We start from the raw sequence: 14,849 nt of genomic DNA on the forward strand, positions 1-14,849 counted from the left end.
TGAGGTAGCTACAAGGAGAGAAAGTGAACGGGGAGTGAAATCAACATGACACACCGTCTGGCTGGGTCTTGACAGCCCATCCTGTACAAGCCAAGAAGGGCCTCCTCCAGAAAAAGCTTGCCCTCTCCCCCTGACGTTCTTTGGCATTGAAAGAGGTTGGGAGGCACTGGGAGAAATAAAGTCGCTTCTTGGGGACATCGACATCGTAAAATTTAGGGAGGACCAGAATGTAGCACATAATCGGACATTACTTTTAAAGGCGGTGAGCGAGACACCCCAAGGGGGTGTCGTGGGAGTGGAGATCATTTGTAAGTACTTTTCTCTCTCTTCCTTTCCATACTGCTCAGGAAATACACTCGTGCTCTTCAAGATTTGAATTTGATTTTTAAAGCTCAACCAGTTTAATTCTTTTGGTAAGTGCTTGACTGGAGTTAAGAACAGAACACGAAATTGTTTGCAGTCTCCCTTTCATCCATGACCAACACCGTTACTGGTGTAGTTTCACTTGCTACTTCAGACCTCCACCAACCTGCCTAGGCATCTTAGGTTCAGGTGTCTACAGTTCTTTTTTTTAAATTTAATGATAGGACCTGCTTCTCCATATTGCAGAGTCAAGAGTCTGAGTTTGAATTTTTCACCTGCTGAGCAGAGACAGAGCCCCAAACTGGAGTGAGTACGGCAGGTGACTGTGCACTGTACAGTGTGGTGATGAGACACAGCGATACCTCAAGGACAAGTAAGGCACTCAGGCAACGAAGGCGTCTTCTAAGATTCCCTTGCCATGGGAAAGGTGAGAGTTGGTGGGAGAAGCTGTGTTAGTACTGAGCATGTGAAATTTGTTCTTGCATGTCCATCGGACACGGAGCAGTTTCTGCAGTGGGAAGCAACTTAGTTGAACCAAAGAATGATAAACAGAAAATTATAGCTAAAAAACAAATTCACTTCCTGCTTGGCCTAAATCTCAGTTTAAAAGCTTTCTAATAAGCCCGTGAATGAATAGATATAAGGATCAATGTTCCACCTGTCAGCCTTGGTTGCTATGTTTTCCTGCCTCTTCTACCTAGAATTAGTCAAGATTTCCAAAGGTAATAACTGCTGTTTGCGACAATTAAACTAGTCCCTATTTTTAAAAATCTACTGGTTCTGTAAAGCGACATACAACATACCCTCCTTCACACCACAAATAATGTTCTTGAAAAATACACTTATGTTGAACCATATATTGAGGGCACCTGGAGAACTTTCTCTGTAAGAAAGTCAGCCAGTAACTATTTTTGTAAAGTTAAAAATCATTGTTTTTAAAATGTATTGAGTGCCAGCTATGTCCTGGTAATGTGCCAGGTAATCTGATTTTTAAAAAAGACACAGTCCTGCCTTCAAGGTGCTTGCAGTCTATTTGGGGAAATAATATTAACTTGTAAGAAACAATCAGGTTCAGAGGAACATGTCACAGAGTCCTGCTAACCGCAGATGTGTGATACGTAGCTGCTAAGTGACTAAATGGTCAACAGCGAGAAAGTGACCAGAAGGTCTGGAAGAGTCGGGGGTGGGGCCTCTGTGGGATGGAGAGGCCAACGCACCATTCGCGGTGGATGTAGGATGTGAGCAGAGAGAATCTGGGAGAGTGAGATGCGGGAAGAGACGCTACTCCAGGCTGGAGAAACACCCAGGTGATAGCACAGTTTGATACTTCTGAAGGACGATGTAGAGAATGGACTGCCTGGAGCTGAGGATCTAGGAAGTTTGGAATAACTTGCAACCCTAGAGAAGGTGGAGAGCCTATCTTGTGAAAGAGGTGGGAAGATGGACCCTTCCAAGTCACCTTTGGTGTAAGCCAGATTGTCAACATATACATCAGGTTTACTTAAAGGGAAATATAGCTGTAGTGTTGAAGTGATAGCTTGACCATTCCCGGGAGTACCAAATACCAATTCTGTGATCTCAAGAACCACACGTATGGCTTCCATGATGGGCCAGTTGGGACAGCAAGTCCTCCCTGGGCCATTGAATTGCTCCGGGTCTGTTCCAACAGTCCAGCATGTGTCCTGCCTTGCATGTAAATCCAGGGTGCTCCGGGCCCGTGATGTGGCTCCGGGAGGTAGAGGTGGTGTGTGTGAGTGAGGCCTGGAAAGTACCCCTGCCTCGTGCCCTTAATGGAAACTGTTAGAAGACCTGGTTTTGTCATTTCCCCCTCCCTCCCTCCTCTTGCGCAGAATTACATTTCATTGAAGATCTGGGCACCCAGCGAGATTCTGACCTCCCAAGACTGTCTGCATTCTGCAGGATCCTGGAAGCCTGATCTCTCCTTTGGGTAGAGTTACAGACTTTGGGAACTGATTGCATCTGGCCTCCTGCCTGATTCGAATCAAGCCTATCCTGATTTCTCTCAGGTGGGGGCACATATGTCAGTGCTTATTTTCATGGTTGACTTAAATATTATACTGTTTCATTTTGGTTAGAAAAGCATTTATCTAAATCAGCATTTAGAAGCAGGGAAGACTGGGGAATATTGGCAGATAGATATTGGCAGACGGGTAAGCGCAGCAGACCCTAACCTACTAATAAGCCACGGTCCCCAATGTGTCTTCGTTTCTTTAGGGCAGCGAGTTCCCATTGCTTGGACATTTCTTTCCCGTAACAGCAGATTGACTGGAAAGGCATAAACCTAAGCGGACCTCCTTCAAGTTACGTAAACTAATTTGGCATCTGCAAGCAAAAGATGATGGAAAATAAAATACGTTCAGATTATGTACAGTATGCAAAGAAAAGCAAGAGGGGTGTATGAGAACGTAACTCTGGTCTAATAAATGCCAAAGCCACCTACGCAATAATATAAAAGTGAAAGTTAAAAAAATGTGAAAATACCATGCTTCTAAATGGCTCATTGCATAAAGCATAGTGAAATATAGACATAAAAAATGAAAAAAAAAAAAACAAGAATAAAATCAGGGAGGTTCAAGGACATATTTGAACTACAAAGAATGTTTGCAGATAAAATGATGCTTGTTGGGGTAATACTCTGACCCCAGGCAAGGAAGATTAAAGATTTTACTTTCTTTTCTTGTATTTATGTCTTTTATGATTGTTTCCTCTAAGTCTGGTTATTATACACTACACAGGGCAATGTTAAATGTGAAATTTAACTACAGTAACAACAGCTATGAAAAAAAAAGACATGCACAGAAAGAAATACATTCTGAAAATTTAAAAATTTGCAATTTTGAAAAAGAAACACAAAACAAAATTCCATCAAACTGAATTTCCTAGAGGGAAGAGAATGCTGTGACAGAACCAGTGTCTTGAAACTTCCTGAATAAATAATTAATAATACGACAAAGGAGTAGTCAAGAATCCTGCATTTTTCTGTTCTGTTCTTATATGTTGACAAGCAGTGCCGGGAAGACTCGGAAGCTGGACAGAGTGTGCACAGGCGGAGAACGGTCATGGTGACTTGGGTCAAAAGTAAGACAGTGCTTCATAGTTTGGAAAGTACTTTCATTTACTATGATGAGTTAAATTTTCGAGACAATCATGTAGCTAGATTATATCACTGCCATGTTATACATCAGAATTTGGGCTCAGAAAGGTTAAGTGACCTTCCCAAATTTACACAGCCAGTGAGTGCTCTGGGTGCTTCCCAAAGCCTTGAAACAGAATAGAATTACTTGCACTGAAGGGGCCACTTATTTCCTCCTCGAGGTTTGAACCAAGATAACCGCTCACTTGCAGAGAGATGCCATCCGTGGCTGTGCTCTTGAGAAGGGGTGGCTCAGGTATGCAGCTAGAAAGCCTAAATTGAATGGTTGTTCAGTGACGAGCGGTTCAGCCCCTGGGAAGGTGTGCACAGGTGTTCCCTGTCCGGCTGCCGGCAAAGCGTGATGATGTGAGATGTAAATGTGCGTTTCAAGGATTAAGATGCTAATTTGAGTGTGAGCCGTGAGTTACTACGAGGAACAGAAACGCACAAGGGGTGTTGCAGGAAGGAACGGGGCATGAGTGGAAGGGAAGTGGGGAAGGGCCACAGTGCACTTTATTCGTGTCACAAGTGGGCCTTGATGGTAAGAAAACATTGCCTCCATGCTTAGACATAGGGTGGCAGCAACACTGTGCTCAGGCCTCGTGCCATTTTAAGGAAAGTGAGTAGGATTTTGTCTCTAGAGTATCACTGGGGTGGCATCTAAGAGTTCTCCAGCTGGATTTGTCCTTAACTGGCAACAGCAACTCCCAGATCACCCCTACTCTTAACCACTTTGGTATGAGCGTTGACTATAGTCGACAGCCACAGATGAACGCGCACAGCCGAGCATCGACTTTAGCCGACAGCCGTGATATGACTTTTCTAATTTTTCATTTATCAAAATAAAATTGTGAACATTTAAAAATAACGTAATGAAAACATATATGTATATGTTACCTATTCTGATTTACATTACAAGTAAACCTGCCTGTAAAGTAAAACAAGCTTTCAGTGCTCTCAAGCTTTCCTCATCACACAAGAGCAAAACGGATCCGTCGTCAATGCACAGCACAAACTATTGTGCGGACTTTGAGTGCCTGCTGTGGGCAAGAGTGTCATGGCCGGTGAGCACCGTACCCAAGTGGTTAAAAAGAATCTCTGGGTCCATGAAAAAAACCCAATGCTTCCAGATGTAGCCTTCACTTCATTAACTCTATTTATTGTTCACTTTTGTTGCCCACTGTAACCTCTAGAAGAAGAAAAAAGTGGAATCTAGAAGAACCCAATAGGAGGAATTTGAGTTAGTAAATAGGACATTCACACATGCCCCTTAGGTAAGAACATCTAATGTAGCCGAACTAAGGATGCAGGTCAGAAACCCTTTCTGCTGCCCTCAGTAAGATCATCCCTAGCTAGCTTACACTAGAAGGCAGAAGTTTTGCAAAGTAGATGGAAAAAGGTAGGTAGCTGAGGACTGGGGGTTTTGAAAAAGCACAGCAGGTGAACACTTGCTGGGAATTCTGCCTTTATTCTTGGCAACAATGTAAGAAACAACCAGAGTCAAGTCTGCCTCAAAGATTATGATGTGTGACCATCTTACACATGATCAGTGTTATCAGCTCCAAAAATATTGCTATGCATGTCCTTAATCTGATTTTTTTTCTTTTGCATTTAAGGCAGAGATCTAAGTGTCTCTGGAGATGTCAGGGGAAAAGAGATAAATTCGTCCAATGAAAACATCCCTTCAACTTTCTATGTATTGCCTGAGCAGCCCAAGCTTCTCTCTTAGATTGATTGTTGTCACCAATCCTAGTGGCCAATCTCAAACTGTGGACCAGAATCACCTGGGGAGCTGGTTAGGAAAGTAGGTTCCAGAGAGAAGGATTAAAATCTGCATTCCAAAGACCCCTAGGGGGTCGGGAGCTGTTGCCCTTGGAGCCCCCACGCCCACACTGGAGTGGCTGCAAGCAGGGAAGGGTGGCTCTTCCCTTGACCTTCAACCAAGCAGATCAGCTTGCTTATCCAGCCCCGTGACTCTGAGGCTCTTTCATCTCAACAAATTGTTCTGCCATTAGCAAAAAAGAAAAAAAAATGGATTGGAAAGAAAAGACAACAGACACCTAGGATCACCCAGTGTTCTTTAGTACCTTATTTTGGAAATCAGGACAATTCACCAACTGCTATTGCCTTTGCTGACATTTTAGGGGGCACTCTTGTTGCAGTAATTTAAGAAGGGTTAAGCCTGACACATAACATTATCTTTTAGATGCCTCGTTAAACAAGGAAGATGAAAAGCACAGGATGAGTCCCCCTGTAAAGCAGAGAAGGGGCTCTGGCAGGACTGTCCCCAGGGGAGCTGCACTCACCCAGCAGAGTGTCAGAGGGGCTAAGGACTCAGAGGTACAAGTCCCTTTATGGAGCAGCTGACCTCCTTACCATCTCTGCCTGCAGAATGGCCCACAGCTAGGCCTAATGTCTCAGGAAAATAAGGGAAAGGCTCTCCTCTAAAGAAATTGAACAACTGTCCAGGGAAGATCTAGGATTTTTAATGTGGGAACATAGGCACTCCAAAGTACGTACAGTGCTTCTCCTCTCATTCACCCACAATCTCACTTTAATACATTGAGCTCTAAATCAGATCACTCTTCCAAGTACTTATGAAGTCCTTCCAGATTCCCACTGAGTGCCAACCAAGGTGAAAGAAAAAAAGATCCACACCTACATAGCTCCCCCATGGAACTGCAGGACACCAAAGATAAAGATATTTTAAAATTCAAACAGATTTCAGAGAGAAAATAAAAGGCCACCTACAGAAAAACAAAAATTAAACTGATATCATACCTCTCATCGGCAAAACCATATAGCTAAAATCAGAGAAGCAATGTTATCAAAGTTCTGAGGGAAAATTATCTTGTGCCAAAAATTCTATTGCTAGCTCAACTATCTGGCCAAAGCAAGAGCAGAGTAAGGCCCATTTTGGAACTTACAAAGACTTAGACATCTTATTTTTAACATACTTTTTCTTACAAAGTTGAATAGGTACTTCCATAAAATAAAGTCATGAACTAAGAAATAAGAAGACATAGTATCCAGGAGACAGTGTATGTCCCCCAAGAGAGCAACAGGAGGGACGCCACCATGACAGCTGTCCAGGCGTTCTAGACTGCAACCAGTCCAGAGTGGAGCATAAAGGCAGAAAGCTCTAAGGTGAAATATCTGCATAAAATTGAGGGATTCCATAGTAATGATAAAATATTTGCTATTTTGGAAGAATTTGAAAAAATGGAAAAAAGAAACTAGAAACTTCAGGAAAATCTCAAAGTTGGTCTGGGAAAGTCACAATGTAGATATGAGTGAGTTATTCCAAATTAGAACGAGAAGTCCAAGAAGTCATTGAACTTCAAGAAGAAAAACTAAATGGATTCAATGCTATATAGAGAAAGTAGTAAGTTAGAAGATGCTAGCCACTTCCTAAAGAAGGTATACATTTCTTCTTCTTATAATAATAATACTAAAGAATGGGGAACTTTATTATTTTATAGAAACTTCAGGCAAAACAAACAATATAAGAAAATGTATGGTTTTATAAGAAATAATAAAGGAAATAACATGACTCAATTCTGCAATAAAATGTGGTATGCTAATCATTAGTGCAAATCACAACGACAATGAGATACCACCTCACTCCAGTTAGAATGGCTATTATCAAAAAGACAAAAGCAAACATGTTGGCAAGGATGTGGAGAAAAGGGAACACTTTGGTGGGATTGTAAACTAGTACAGCAACTGTAGAAAACAGTATGGAGGTTTCTCAAAAAATTAAAAATAGAACTATCATATGATCCAACAATCCCACTACTGGGTATATATCCAAAGAAAATATAATCAGTATGTTGAAGGGATATTTACACTCCCATGTTTATTGCAGCATTATTCACAATAGCCAAGATATGGAATCAGCCTAAATGTCCATCAATGGATGAATGGATAAACAAAAGGTGGTACATATACACAATGGAATATTATTCAGCCATAAAAAGAGTGAAATCTTGTCATGTGTAGCAACGTGGATGAACCTGGAGGACATTGTGTTAAGTGAAGTAAGTGACACAGGAAGACAAATACCATATGATTTCATTCATTTGTGGGATCTTAGGAAAAAAAAGTTTAATATCATAGAGACAGAGAATTGAACAATGGTTACCAGAGACTGGCAAGGGAGCAGGGAAGATGGTGAGAATTTGTAATCAAACATAATTAGATAGGAGGAATAAATTCTGGTGTTTTATGGCATTGTACGGTGACTATGGTTAACAGTAAAATATTACATATTATGAAATAGCTAGAAGAGAGGTTTTTGAATGTTCTTACCACACAGATATGATAATGCATGAGGTGATGGATACACTAACTACCTTGATTGAATCACTGTACACCATAGATATGTATTATACAATTATATTATGTCAATAAAATAACATGAAATAAAATAGAACAAAATAAAATAAAACGCGGTGTGATTTTGAGCACTTTGAGTATGAATGGATGATCCACTTGGGATGTTTTCTATGAGTGTGCTAAAATCCAGACTGAGAGGGACACCTGCTCATACGTATTTCTTGACTCTGCAGGAAATAATAAGGTAGCCATATTAAAGTCAAAAGTGTTTATAGCCTTTCAATTTTTGGAACAACCTATAAACAAAGAATGATATATATGATGAGAACACAAATGTTATCACCCTTAACCACGCAGAAATGAAAGATTGGTGGGAGGGAGAAGAGAAAGTAAAGACCAGAGGGCTAAGTGAAGAATCTATAGTTGACAGGAAGAATAGGGATTTAAATATTTAAAGTTACAAAGTTACCTAAAAATAGGACTGTACTTCTGTTAGGAGGATGGAGGAAGAGAAAGTGGGAGATGTACTTGAGCTAAATCCTCATACACCACAGCAGGAAACATACAGAAGACACACAAAGTGAATAAACCAAGAATAGAGATAAAGGAGAAGTCTTTAGAAATATGGAGGTAAACCTATAAGGCCTAAACCCAGAAATGGGTAAATATGATTGCCCTGGGGTAGTAAACCTGAGAGTGGAAAGGAGTATAGCTGAGAACTCAGCATGTCTTTCTGAATTGATTTTTAACCACATGCATGTATTACACTGATACTTTTTTTTTTTTAAAGTTAGTTTCAAAATTTTGGCTACATCTTGTATGATAGCAGCAAATTCTTATGTGCCAGGCACTGTTCTAAGTGCTTGACATTAATTTCCTCATTGGTCTTCTCAACAATCTTATAAAATAGGTCTTCTACATTGCATTCTCCCAAATGCAGCCAAAGATTCAAGTGCAAATGTTTTAAGGAAGGGCTCCCTAGAGAGGCCAGGAAGGGAGCAAAGGTCAGACTTCCGGTGAAGTCCCAGTCTCATCCTGATTCCAGGGAGCTCTGAAGCATAAATTGCCCCTCAGGGTTTATCTTGCCTTGAATAGTCCCTGTGTCCCTTCTATTCCTCCCTGCACTAATGAGTCATTGGTTCCTGGGTGAAATGGGGCATTAACTATAAACATATTTAGCTCTTCTTAAAGGGGAGGTGGCTTCAGTGCCAAAGAATCAAATAACTTCCTAAGAATCGGAGCACAGTATTTTAAAACTACCATCAGAGGTGACGATGCTACATAGTAGGCCACATTAAGGTACTCTTAAGAAGAGGGAAATTGCCCTCAGAGAGACAAAATATACATTTCCATGGAGCTAATCTGTAATGGATTGGTGGAAAGCACAATTATAATAGGTCTCCTTGATCCAGACTCTTGTTCTCCTTTTCACTATATATGTGTGTGTATATATATATATATATACACACACAATATTATATATTATATAATTATATATTATATGTAATTATAATTATATAATATATAATGTCATATATAATTATATATAATATATAATTATATATAATTATTATATATAATATAATATATATTATATTATATAATTCAATATTACATATATTCACAATATCATATATTATTTATATATACATTACAGAAAGCCACATTAAAGACACAGATAGTCCCCAGGCTTCAAAAACTTGGTCAATTAATAATTACTGAACAAAACAGAGATGTTCTTGCTCTCATAGTGCTTAGAGTTCAGCTGCATTGGAAGCTTTGAACTGGTGAAAGGTTTAGCATGCCGACGGATGTCCATCAGATGGAGGGTACTAGAAGTACAAAGACAAACACCACAGAAGCCAATCCTGCGGTTGGAGAGGTGGTCGGAGGCTGTGACCTCTCTGGTCCGGCTGGCAGGTATCTCCCATCGTGCAGATACATGTGACCATTGTATCTTTCAGTAATTGGCGTGCCTACTTCTGTATCCACGCTCATCTGGCAACCTTCTGAAACTAAGGATTTCCATGGAAATCACAAGCAGAGAAGGTGTTGGCTAAAGGGCAATCACGTTAGTTCCCCTTGATGATTATATTTCTCTTTGTAAGTTAAAATGGGCATCCTGGTTTTATAATCTGTCTTCCTAGGTTTGAGTCAGCATGTGAGATTCTGATCCATCCTAGGACACTCACTAGATTGAGTGTCTTGAGCTCCTTAGGTTGAGGGTAGACTCTGGATGGAACTGACTTCACCTTTGGCTCCGCTGGTGACACCAACTGTGACATGAACCTTCTTTTGAAAAGTCAACAATAGACATTTGTTCTTGATAGTCCAAGAAATATTCCCAAGGGCTATTCCATAGGATGCTAGTCCCCACATATATTTCATGAAAAAAAATGGTGTTCCATAGCCAAAACCTTTGGGAGACACCACATGTTGTATCCTATTTTTGGCAATCCATAGTGAGCATTAGAATATTGATAACTAGAATTTCAGCATTAAAGAAACCTGATTAATACTTTCCATCCCACACTGACCAAATTCATTTGACCTTGCAATTCCATTGTCTTGTTTTTTCTTGACGCAAACTTATGCATATGTATGGAACTAATATCCTGAGGGGCCCACTTAGAAATAACCTGAAGGTGTCTCTGTCTATTATAGTCAGAAATGACCACTTTGATAATGAAAGAATTTTATACATACATATAAATACAGTTATATGTATATAGTTTATATCAGGGTCTCTGAAGGAAGTGGTAAGCTATTTTCAGTATAAAATAAGCCTAATGAAATTCTTAAGTTTACCCCTAATGAGGCTACATGGATTAATTCATGTGATGAATTTATCCGGTGTGGTGAATCTGGTTAATTCATACTGAAGAGAAAGTTTAAGTGAGTGTAATAAACATCTTGGATTGATTAAAAAGTGTAAATATGTGCTAAGGGGTATGTACATAACAATTTTTTTAACACATGCAGTTTCCTTAAATGCAAAGTATTTTAGATAGTCTGGTAGGAAAGGAGAAAGAAATACAAAAAAGGGACTTAAAGTGTGAAAAGGTGGGAAACTGGAGCTTGGGCGTTCTAGGACCAGCTAGGACAAGCTGGGTGTTACTTGCCCCCTTCCCAGACTCTGGGAAGGCATGGCGACCATGGACTTTTCGCTGTGAGGAGCCCGGTGTGGATATCTTGCTCCCCAAATAAGCCTATAGCATGAGTAAAGAAGGAAAATGCAGTTCTATCAATACTAAACATTTAAATAAGATCTTCCTTAAGCAAAACAATTAAATAACCCTTTCCCATCAAATTTTAAAGTATCCTTTGGGTGTTAATCCAATATCACATTAGAACCCCTAGGATTTGAATGTATATTTTAACTGAATTCCAGTAGATAGATCCTACATATTCCTTGATTTTGCTCTATTGATGCTTGCATAACCCGCAGGGATTCCACAGACTGTATATGGAAACACTGATTCTTGATTTGAAATCTGGTTAACAGATGAGACCAAATTTATCCATCAGAGAATCCTAACCCTCCCACAATAACTAGTGTCCTTCCCTATGGAGAATGGCAGAGGCTTAGTAAAGAATAGGGCAGAACAATGGTTCTCCTTGGATGTCAGTTCTCTGTGCTCTGCACATTCTCCAGTACATGGACAATCAAGCCATCATTGTTGTTTGTTTGTTTGCTTTTTGAGACATTTGAGAGTCACCATCTGTGCCTCACTTTCTTCTTGATACCGTATGTGTTTAAGGACAAAAAAATACATTTGGGAGAAATAGGAAAGCAGCTCAAAGAAGTGCTCATGTAATATTCAATCTCATTATCTTTCCTCCACAAATGTGTAAGACAGTTATTTACATCCTTGGTGGCCTCTTCTTAGAAGGCCTGTCTATCTTGGAGCTTAAAATGTTTAAAATTGTAGCTAACATTTATTGAGCATGGTTTTTCCAAGAAATTTTTTACTTTATAAAAAAAATAAAAGTAGAAGAGAAGACAATTTCACTAAAAAATGATGCTATGGATATGGGGGAAGGGGTAAAAGTATGTTCATTTTATTTCGCTATGTTAATACGATAATTATTTAAATTTAGCAGACAAAGCAATGCATCCTGGCTTTCAAAGCATCGGTGCTTCCGTTTTCTTCAAATGGAGATTTGTAGAAGAAAATATTACAGGCAATTCAGTGGCTACTGCACCTGGTTTAAACACAGCACTATGTTCACTCAAATTTCTTTTAGGCTATAGACACATGGGCCAGTGCTTATTTTCATGGTTGATTTAATCCATCCCCTCTGCCAGTGTGGGGATTATTCCCTACAGTTATTCTCCAGTATCTGTCAGTTCAGATTAAAAAAAGTTAAGTGACAAAGATGCAGTGGCTGATTCCTTTAGAAAGCTGTGGAAGCCAGAGTGTATAGCAAGAGATTTCTTTTTAAGAATCTGACTATGCTCTCTCTTTAATTTTCCCCTGTATCATCACAAATCTTTCTTATCTAGGGTGAACTTAAACTTCGTAAATAAGCAATTCAATTTTGTTCCTATACAACAACTTCAGGGTTGCCAAAAAAAGCTTTTGCAGATCTCACTTCATTGGTTCTTGCTTATTTTTTGGGAAGAGGAAATAGAGTATTAATATATTTCCTCTCACTTTACAGATGAGGAAATCTAAGACATGATTCTAGGACCACATGTTTGCTAGCTTTGCTTTGCCTTCACAATAAATAATACTTGCTTTAAGCTACATCTATTTTCATATTTTAAAATATAAGATTCAAAAATATGTCTTTGCTAGATTTGCAATTCCATTCCAGACTCTTTGAAAAGAAACCCATAACAAAATGACTTTACTTGTGTAGCAAAATGTTACTCCTGTTAAATGTTAAAAGTTATTTATATTACAGCATAAATAATATTACTATTCTTATTCTTATATTCCCTTTCCATCTCTACAGTAAAATTCTTTAGTGGGAGAATGAATATACTGCATGAGTGATTTGGCTATTTTGTACTGATGTGCAAATTAGTCATTCAATTCACGTAATTCCTTTTAAAGGCTTTCATACGTAGTAAGTTAAAAAGAAGGCAACTAATAGCTTTAATGAAATAATTATATTAATGATAAACTCTACTGGGAGAAAAGAGTCATCAAAAAAGAATCCTGGGAAAATTCAAAAAAAGCAATAGATTCTGGAATATTAATGGGGCTAGGACGTAATATAGTTGCATTACCTATGTGAGTTCAGATGTTTGTGAAAATGTCTCTTGGATTTTTGCCAGGATGGTTGGTCTTGCTTATGGGAAGTACAATAGTAGTATTTTTACTTTGTATAATGAAGTATAGACAAAAGAGGCAAACACACGTTTCGATCAAGATAGGTTAGGTTATGCTGTGGTAACAAATAACCTTAAAATCCTAGCAGAGTTTACCTCTTTATATGTCATAAATCAGCTTAGTTCATTATAGTCACATGAGTGCCCAAGATGAAGGAGAAGCCACTATCTTCAACTGTACCAGAAGGAAAGAGAGATTTTGAGGGTGGTAATTAAATGCTTTGGCTCAGAAGTAACCCCCATCACTTTCTCTTGCAACTCACTGGCCAGCACTAGTCACATGGCACCACCCAAACGCAAGGAGACCAGGAAGTGTCATACTCTCAACGCCCAGAGAGGGAGAGAGCCAGAAAAATTTCCGTTAATGACCTCCACAAATACCTCACTCTACTTCCGAGATAGTTTTTATATTTATTAGTTTCTTTCCATTGTCATTTCCCTTAGTTGAACCTCATTATGCCTTGCCTGGATCATTGAAAGAGCCTTTTAACTGACCTCTGATCTCTTGCCTTCCTCTCCTCCTTCTCTCGCTCTCTTGCTCTTTCTCTCTCTCGTTCATTAAATTAACTAATATTATCAAGTCTTGTGCCAAGTACCCATCTGCCATGAGAATTATCTTTCTAAAACACTGATGGGATTATCCCACCAACTGGAAAAAAGAAAAAGGACTGTATGATATTTCTCATAGTCCAAACAATTAAACCACTGTGCTCAGCCCAGTATTGGAGAATGAGTACACTCTGGGTTCAACCCACCTTTGCAGACACCTTCTAACCTCTTCTGATAGCTTCACTTCTAGTTTGGGGGTAGAAGCTGGTGCTACATGGCTATACACAGCCAGCACACATGGATGCCCCACTCGTACAATTATGGAATCAGGGCTTCAAAAAAATTTGAATTGGTTGACAAGAGTAAACCAAACTCGAGAAACCCTCTAATAAAATATGCATTGTCCGTTTTTTCCTAAAACACACACACATACACACACACATACACACGCATACACACACACGGAGAACATCTAGAAGGTCTGTATGACTCTATGTGGGAACTGGAGGTGAGTAGCAGAAGCCCTCTAGGGCAGGGCTGGGACCCACAGTAGCCGGAATGAATTGCCCTCCTCTGCACTCCTGTACGGGGACAGAGTGTTGTGCCCTGCACTAAGATTAATGTGTCCCTGGTTGCTTCCTTTACTGAATAGCTTCCTAAGGAAGGTAATCAGGTTTTTTTTTTGTTGTTGTTGTTGTTGTTTTTAAATCTTCCTGCTCTCTCTCTTAGCAACCTGCATATAGTAGATGTTCACTAAAAAAATTAGAAGTAATCGTAGGGAACTGTAATTTGGCCACTGGCTAACTTCAGTTTATTCTCCTTACCTGTCATGTACCGTATGCCTGCTCTGGTTTGGTTCACAAAAGAACAGATATCGTTAAAGAATTCTTGAGGTTAAAGGGATTCAGTGCTCAGGTTTCTAGCAGACTACTTGTAAATCACGTGACCTCTGAGCATCAGAGGAGTTGTAATTAATTTGGGGAATGTTATAGATTTATTTTTTTTAAAGTCAAATTCCTGTGCTCCTTTTTGTAACTATACAGACCAAGGCAGCCACTCTGATACATATGGACTCATGTCCTCAAAATTCTGCAGGATATTTTT

At 39.5% G+C, this 14,849-nt stretch overlaps 1 protein-coding gene across 1 annotated transcript in view; it reads right to left on the minus strand.

Moving 5' to 3' along the window:
* The window catches only part of POU6F2 (POU class 6 homeobox 2), a 194,447-nt gene that overhangs the window by 113,213 nt on the left and 66,385 nt on the right, over positions 1-14,849 (minus strand). The window contains exon 2 of the mRNA XM_076006212.1: positions 6,299-6,321. Coding sequence (XP_075862327.1) covers positions 6,299-6,321 — 23 coding nt within the window. The remainder of the gene's footprint in view (positions 1-6,298; positions 6,322-14,849) is intronic.

Source organism: Microcebus murinus, chromosome 9 (genome assembly GCF_040939455.1).
Source record: "Microcebus murinus isolate Inina chromosome 9, M.murinus_Inina_mat1.0, whole genome shotgun sequence".
Lineage (NCBI taxonomy): Eukaryota > Metazoa > Chordata > Mammalia > Primates > Cheirogaleidae > Microcebus > Microcebus murinus.